An 8157-nucleotide genomic window follows, 5' to 3' on the forward strand; every position below is an offset into this window, starting at 1 on the left:
GAGGATGTACGAAGTTCATTGCTTCGTTATGGACAACAGTGAGTTGAACATATAAACCTAGCTTCAACTTTAACCAGCTTACAGTTCTAACAAAAATACCCTTACAATTTGCAGTTGTACACCGTTGTGGACCCACATGGAGATGAGGACGTTAGATTTGCAAGATTCAAATCAAAGTACCTTGAAGACAAACTCATCGCTGGCGACGTTAGGTGGAACAGCATTCTATACGTAAGATGTTAATATACATTTGATGCATCCTACTGTTTATCTATTTGTGGTGCATTACCAAGATTCGTACTAACCCCCGTAAAAAACATATCTTTTTTCTATAACAGTTTTTGTTTCCAATTGTATCATGCAACCACTACTACCTGCTTTCCATTTGCCCACTAATGGAAAGATTTGATATTATTGACAACTCTTCTGTCACTGTGAAGAAAGAAAACAAGTATGGGACTGTGCTTGCAAATATGGTAACGCACTAAACCCTGTCTGATTACATATAATTACTGCACAACAACAACAAAAAATGCTCAGATTGTATTACTTGATGCAGCCAAAATTCTTGTCAAGGTTCTTGTCTGACCTGAAATCCTCATACAAGGCTGAGAAAGTGAACAAGGTGAAATCTAAGATAATGAAAATGCCTTGGAGAGATGCACACAACAAGGTAGATTGTGGGATCTTTCTCATGCGACATTTAGAGACTTTCCGAGGGCAGACATATGATCAGTGGCAGTGTGGACTTCAGAAGGACAACAAGGACCAGTTGAACAAGCTACGAGTTCGATACATGGCTGCCCTAATCATGTCAGACTTAAATGAACACAAACATAGAAACATTCAGCAGGCAGCAGAGTTCCGACTTTGAGCATGACATTAATGTGGAAGAAAGACACTGTGAATATCTCTGACTTGACATGTTTTTTTGTGGTTTTTGATGACCAGCAGTTAATTTTTGTGATGCCAGACATCTAATCTGACAACTACATGTGCTCTTTTTGCGCTATAACAATGCACCATATGCTATAGTAAAACGCACCATGATATATTCTAACATGCACAAATATTTCTGTGTTATAAAACGTCTGCATACCTGTAAAATACACCAACCACACAAGTAAACACACACCATTGATATTTATTATAATCAATTTACATGATTCAGTATACACTATTCTGACTGTAATATACACTACATTCAAAACCATAATACATGGTTGAATATATATAAATATGCACCACTATATGACTGAAAACGCACCACTGTCTATTATAAAATGCACAATACCAACCACACTCCAAAAAATCTGATTCTGTGTTATGAATCATCTGCATACCTTTAAATACACCAATCACACATATAAAACACACCACAATCACACATGTAATTCAGAATACACTATAAAATACACCAAATTGTGTGTCAAAACGCACCGTTATGTATTGTAAAACGCACAATTCCACAATGTCTACAAAATCCGAATTCTTTGTGTTATAAAATGTCTACACAACTGTAAAAACATCAAATTCCACAATACAAACCAACTAAGAAAACAACACAAAACTCTAGCCATTTAATGGGCACGTCCTACTATTATGGCCATATTCATCACAAGTATGGCATTTCCTTGATTGCTTTATGCACTTATTCACAGCTTTCTCCCTTGCACTCTTCATCCGCTTCCCGCCGCCCTTGTTCTTAGCTTTAATTGGATCACGCACCTCCACTGTTGACCCCTGAGACACATCACCACAAAATGATTTAATCACACTTTCTTTGCTGCTACCAGCTACCCCATTGTTATCCTCACACCCATCTTTGATAAAAGAACTCCCTTTGCTCACAAATAACACGTCTTAGTTTTTCCAACCGTTCTACATTACCATCAGCCAATCCCACGCAAGCATAAATTTCAGACCACATTAGATTAGTAAGCACCCTAACATTGTCCACTTTAGCCGATTGGTCAACAACCGTATCATCAATATCAAATATTGGCTTCAAACTAGCACCTTTTGTCCACCGAGACACCAAATACATAGAAGGAATTCTCTCAAGTCCATGATCTTTAAACACAAAAAAAATATGCCTACACACCAACCCCATCCGCTCAAACATCTTGCATGAACATATAGCACTACAGTCAGCCAACAAAAACTCCACAGACCATGCCTTCTTGTCACCATCTTTTATCCCATAGCACACCTTACCCTCGCACTCACACAAAGACACCACTCGACAAGAAAAACAACCTTCACAAATCTCTACTTGCACATCATAAAATACAGAAATGGTATAGACATCCATTGCATGTTTCTCCAGCGCCAATGGAGTCTTCAAAACAGGAAAGCATGATTCAGAGTTAGCAGTCAATTTTGCTTGGGCATGTCGTTGTGCACTAATAGCACTATCAAAATGCACCAAAAACTCAACCAAACTGGAATGACCATTGGAGAAACTGCCAAAAAAACTATTTTGAGACTCTGATCGAGATGTTGTCCTAACAAATCCCGACATAAACTCATCATGAAAGTATGGAGATGCCCAAAATGTACGAGACTCAAACAAGTAACGAAACCAACCATTATCACCCAAACCATATTCCTCTATAATACGACTCCATAAATCCTCAAAAGTTTTGGAATCTATAGATTTGTTCCAAACAATGCCATTCAACTTCCTCCTAAACACCTCGTCCTTAGCTAAAACCGGTCCAACCTTCTCGCCAACCTTGCACATTATATGCCACATGCAGAATCTATGTTTTGATGTACCAAACACACGAGCAACTGCAATCTTGACAGCTGGATCTTGGTCAGTAACGACACAAATAGGTTCATGACGCATGGTTTTCTTAAATCTCTCCAAAAGCCAAACATATGAGTCTACGTCTTCCCTCGTAAGTAAACCAGCACCAAATGTGATGGATCTCTTATGGTTATCAATTCCAGTAAATGGGACAAACACCAAATTATACCTACATAATGCACAACCCAATAACTACTGAATATACTAAATATAACAAAACACACTATTTGAAATCAAAATATGCACCAATATATTATACATAATACACAATAACTATAAATTACTAACCTGTTAGATCGGTATGTAGCATCGAATAAAACAACATCACCAAACAATGCAAAGTTCTTCCTTGATACTGCATCTGCCCAAAAAACCCTTGTAAGCTGATCAACATCATCAACGTCATATTCAAACTCGAAAGCCTCACACAATTCACGCCTTTTAAAAAGCGTATCTATGAATAGTTGAGCATCACCATTCAATATGTATGCCATCAAATCACGCTTGAAATTCTTAAAATCCACCCCAGTAGCCCCAACATTGGAATACTCACCAACAATCTCCTTAAACAGCTTATACGACCGAACATACCAAATATTTGCCCGAACACAACTTGCAATGAACATTTGATGGCCAGTATCAAGACTACGATTCACCTTTAAAAACTGCTTAGCAATAATTGAACACATCACATGAGTGTGTCGTTCCTCCAAAAAATGCACAACAAACAGTCCATTAGACTTACGCTTAAACACCACTCTAGCCTTGCAGCCAACCCTATTTGTCACCCTCCGTCTCTTCACAACAATAGGCTTACCATCACCAACACACGTAGATTGAGTACTATAAATACTCTGTTTAAACCCCTCTCGGCTACAAAATACCTGTCTCTCCACAACAACACCATCCCTCCTCCTCCGAATTGTACCCTTTCTACAATCAAAACCAACATACCCAGCATACTGTTTATAAAAAACAATAGCACAATCCAATGAATCAAACGTTTGCCCCACCATAGGCTTCAAACTATCAGTGCAAACTGGACGCCAATACTTAGTCAACCCAGGAGACGTTTCCAAAACACATGCATTGTCTTCCGCCTCAACATCAGTCAAACAGTGTTCACTGGCACCCTGACCACTAGTCTCTACAGCAACATCAGTTGAATTCCCTTCATCACACTGACTCCCACTTCCTTCTACGCAACCATCAATATGACCACCACTGCCTTCTACACCGGCATCAATTGACGTATCTTTATCACAAACGAAGCCCACCGGGTCCATAATAATACACCATGTATATATAATAACACACTAAAATAACCAATGCATGACATTTGGTAACTACAAAACACATAAAATACTATACTACTTAATATGCACCACAATCATGCAACTTTCACACTATATTAACACAATAACACACAACATCGTAACAACAACAGTGACTTATCTCACCACCAGAAAAATATCAAACCAGATAAAAAAATGCTATACTACATTAATATGCACCATGATGATTCAAATTTCGCACTGTATTCACGCATTAACGCACAACGTCGTACAGCAACATCGACTTATCTCACCCCCAAGAACAATATCAATCCATATAAAACCGATATAACACATCCATGACATAACAAACGCATATTATTATGATCAAAATAAAACTACAAACGTCAATACATCAATACATACCATTCTCCATCGCACAAACTGCCCGGTATACTCAGATTGCCCTACCAACTGATCTCCGGCGACCTTCTCCGATTTGCGAACCGATCGCGATCTTGAACTTCCCGAAATTGCGATGTGATCGCTATCTTGATCTTCTCTTCACCAAGTTGCCGATTCTCTCCGAGTTTACATATATAGAACAGAATAGAATAGAAATTACCTTATATACATTCCCGTAACCATGTAAATGAAATTACATAACTACCCCCACTTACCAAAACGCGAACAACTCTTCCTTATTTTTGAAAATACGCCTCTGCCGTTAGATTGCCTTGATCCAATGGTTCAAATATAACCACACTGCCACACCTAACTACACTGCCACATTTGAGCATTATTCTATATATATATATATATATATATATATATATATTTAAAATTTTTTTACCAGTAACCTATTGGTTACCTGTAAATTAGGTCTAATTGCACAATTTTAAAGAGTTGAAGTGTGTAATTGAACCTTTTTAATGTTTAAGGGCCTAATTGCTTTTTCATCAAAAGTTAAATGGTCTATTTGACCCTTTTCCCTTATAATTATAATAACAAATCCAAACTGAAGGATAATTTACAAAACAAATCTATATAAGTATTCAGTTGTAATTGTATATGGTAAAATGAGAACAGGAGGAGAATTATTTGTAAATAATATAGAGTTACTATTTTTTTTTTTTGTTGATAAAAATAGAGTTACTATTTTACTATCACAAAAATGTTTGAATAAAGTTTTGATTGTTAAAATTCCTATGTTTTCAATTTATAGTATATTATTTATAACCTTTTACTCAATTAGAGTGATGGTATGATTGATTGACTTTTTTATTATGAATATTATTGCAGTATATCTTTGGCACTTTATATAGTAGGAGAAATGTTTGAATAAAGTTTTGATTGTTAAAATTCCTATGTTTTCAATTCATAGTATATTATTTATAACCTTTTACTCAATTAGAGTGATGGTATGATTGATTGACTTTTTTATTATGAATATTATTGCAGTATATCTTTGTCACTTTATATAGTAGGAGCTGAAAAATCTTGATTGATCCGACACGACTAAAATAATATAATTGTAAACAAAAATGGTCCACTAAGAGAGAAAAAGTGGGTAATTCTATTTGCATCACCCTAATTGCTATTTACACCACCCTTTCATAGGTGTACTAGCTTTATAGGTGGTGTAAATAGAACAACTTGCTATTTGCACCACATTCATTAAAGTTAGTCAAACATTATATTTTTATTTAAAACTAGTATTTTCACCCGTACGATGCACGAAATGGATTTGTTATAATATATTGAGAATATTTGGATCAATATACAATTATTTAAATTATAACATCAAATACTCTGTATTATATTGTGTAATTGAAGATATGGTTTCAATCGTTTATGTTTGTTGATGTTATCATTACTTGAATTCGATCAAGTAATTGTTCAAATTAATAGTTAATGTGTAGATGTACACATGTGGTGCTGTAACTTTAGAGATTTTTATATATCATTGTTTAGAATTTTTATAAATTGGGTAAATGTGCTCTTTCTCTAGCAACTTAGTTATAGTAATCAATTGTTATCCTAATTCATTTGTATAAAGGATATATTTTCGTTTAGATATATAGCAATTTTGTCATTTTGGAAAAAAAAAAACTATCATCGATTGTATTTACACATTATTGAAAAAATCTGTGTAGACGACATTGGTAGTCGCAACACAATCTTGTCCATCCTTGTCTAGAGCTAACACCTTCAGGCCATCAGGATGGGTGACTCAGGAGAAAGCAACATACAATTGTTTATGATTAAAGACTGTTTTTTTTAACAATAACCCAACGTGAGTTAGTGTTTGACCTTGACTTTTGTTGATAGTCATGGAATATGCAAGCATCAACGGGAATGGTTTACGCTAGAACTTGAAGGAAAATCTCGTATCAAAAGGAGTGAGAGACAATCGGGGGATAAGAACTTTGGTTCATTCATGTATTCCATTAACTATTCTTGCTTCGACAATGTGATCTACCAATCTTGTGATGATGAGTCGTGTCCCGTTACAAAGACCAATATAATAGAGTGGTCTATGTTCCGCAATAACATAACAGGTTCACCGACCATTAATGTCAATGAATGATTATGAAGACCCGATAGTCTCAAACTATTTAAGAATTCAGGTGTGTGTACTTCTGATAGATTTTCACTGTCTGATTCTGCCTTACACAAAGAGTTACAAGTTAAATATATTCGTCCTTCTACAGTATCCATGTCGCACATGTACTGATTAATTTGATCAATGACATCTAAAGTCGGCGAGAGGATCGCTCGACCTTCTAGCTACGACTCATCAAGTATGCCATATCTCGAGCTTGGGAATGTGCTTTTCACTATAGTTGCTATGGGATTGTGTCCACACTTCAACAAAAATCTGTGCCAGAATATCGATGTCAAATAAACCGTTGTTTACAACCCTTGCAATCCCATCTCGGATATCTGCAATCTATTTTGAAAACCAATCAACCGTCTATCTATCTTCCTCTAAAGCTAAGGTCCGTAGTCTCAAGTTCTTGGTGAGCCTTAATACCTTCCAATTTGTCCATAGGTATGAAGAATTAATATTTTCTCCAACAACTACTGATCTTGTTGCTTTCAAAATAACAGGTGGGATTTGTTTAAAATCGTTGCCCAAAACTATTATCTTTTCACCAAAAGTCTTTTCAGCACTCCCTGGTATGGTGAACCTTAATAGATCCCTCATGGTTTTGCGAAAAACCTCATAATAGTGTTTGTGCATCATCAGTGTTTCATCCCATATGATCAATGGCTATAACAGAAAGGTAGTTATGTTAGTTACAAGAGGGAAGAGGGGTGGTTGAATCTAATACTGTAAATCTATTTGTTACAAGAATATTTGAGTTGTTGCATACTGCATGTGCTGACAGAATTGACATAAATCCATGCAATTCTTGAAAATGTGAAGTGTTGAACCGATGTTGAATGATAATTTTGCTTTGATCAAGACTTGATTTGATTAATGTGTCTTGTGACTGAATGACTCGGTCGATATAAAGAAATGGTAGCTTGATGGTATCGATGACCTGCACTTTCTCAAAATACTTCTATAGATATGTCATCTACAAAGTAATCCTTTAGCATTCAGATACACATTCTTGCATGCTTTCATCAATTCCAACTCTCGATATGTGACGATAACACGTGGGGTAATGCATCCCTCAATTGTGGCTTTGAGACAATTTAATGCCCAAGTATAATTGGACTCATTCTCTTTGTGCATGAAGGCGAACACTATGAAAAATGTCATATGGGTCAAAGTTACACCAACAATTTCGATGAGGGGCATCGAATACCTATTTGTTTTATATGTCGCATCTATCAACAAGACATGTGGAAATGCACGCTACTTCTCCAGAGATTTAGGATGAACAGAGAACAAATCTTCCAACTCATTTGTTGCATTATTAGTACGGCTCTCATGCACATAACCATTGTCATGTAAAATAGACATAACAACTTGCATTTGAGTTTTACATGTTTTCTCCATCATCCAAAATTTTTTGCGTGCATTGTATATGGCTTTTGTAATGGAAACATTAT

At 35.9% G+C, this 8157-nt stretch overlaps 1 protein-coding gene across 1 annotated transcript; it reads right to left on the reverse strand.

Annotated features, from left to right (window-relative positions):
- Nucleotides 1-1572: 1572 nt before the first annotated feature.
- On the reverse strand, nt 1573-4101 carry LOC109159540 (protein FAR1-RELATED SEQUENCE 5-like). The gene is made up of 3 exons (XM_019307639.1): nt 3104-4101; nt 1820-2984; nt 1573-1743 (listed from the first exon to the last, which is right to left on the reverse strand). Exons 1-3 carry the CDS (start codon nt 4099-4101, stop codon nt 1573-1575), a joined length of 2334 nt encoding a protein of 777 aa, XP_019163184.1.
- Between the last annotated feature and the right edge of the window lie 4056 nt (nt 4102-8157).

The sequence above is a fragment of the Ipomoea nil genome, unplaced genomic scaffold (assembly GCF_001879475.1).
Source record: "Ipomoea nil cultivar Tokyo-kokei standard unplaced genomic scaffold, Asagao_1.1 scaffold2833, whole genome shotgun sequence".
NCBI lineage: Eukaryota > Viridiplantae > Streptophyta > Magnoliopsida > Solanales > Convolvulaceae > Ipomoea > Ipomoea nil.

What these genes read in the sequence shown, in the direction of transcription:
- LOC109159540 (XM_019307639.1), bottom strand. Translation starts at nt 4,101, where the DNA reads ATGGACCCGGTGGGCTTCGTTTGTGATAAAGATACGTCAATTGATGCC. An exon ending in GCTACATACCGATCTAACAG is followed by an intron (nt 2,985 to 3,103) that starts GTTAGTAATTTA and finishes TGCATTATGTAG; the next exon opens with GTATAATTTGGTGTTTGTCC. An exon ending in AGTTCTTTTATCAAAGATGG is followed by an intron (nt 1,744 to 1,819) that starts GTGTGAGGATAA and finishes GATGTGTCTCAG; the next exon opens with GGGTCAACAGTGGAGGTGCG.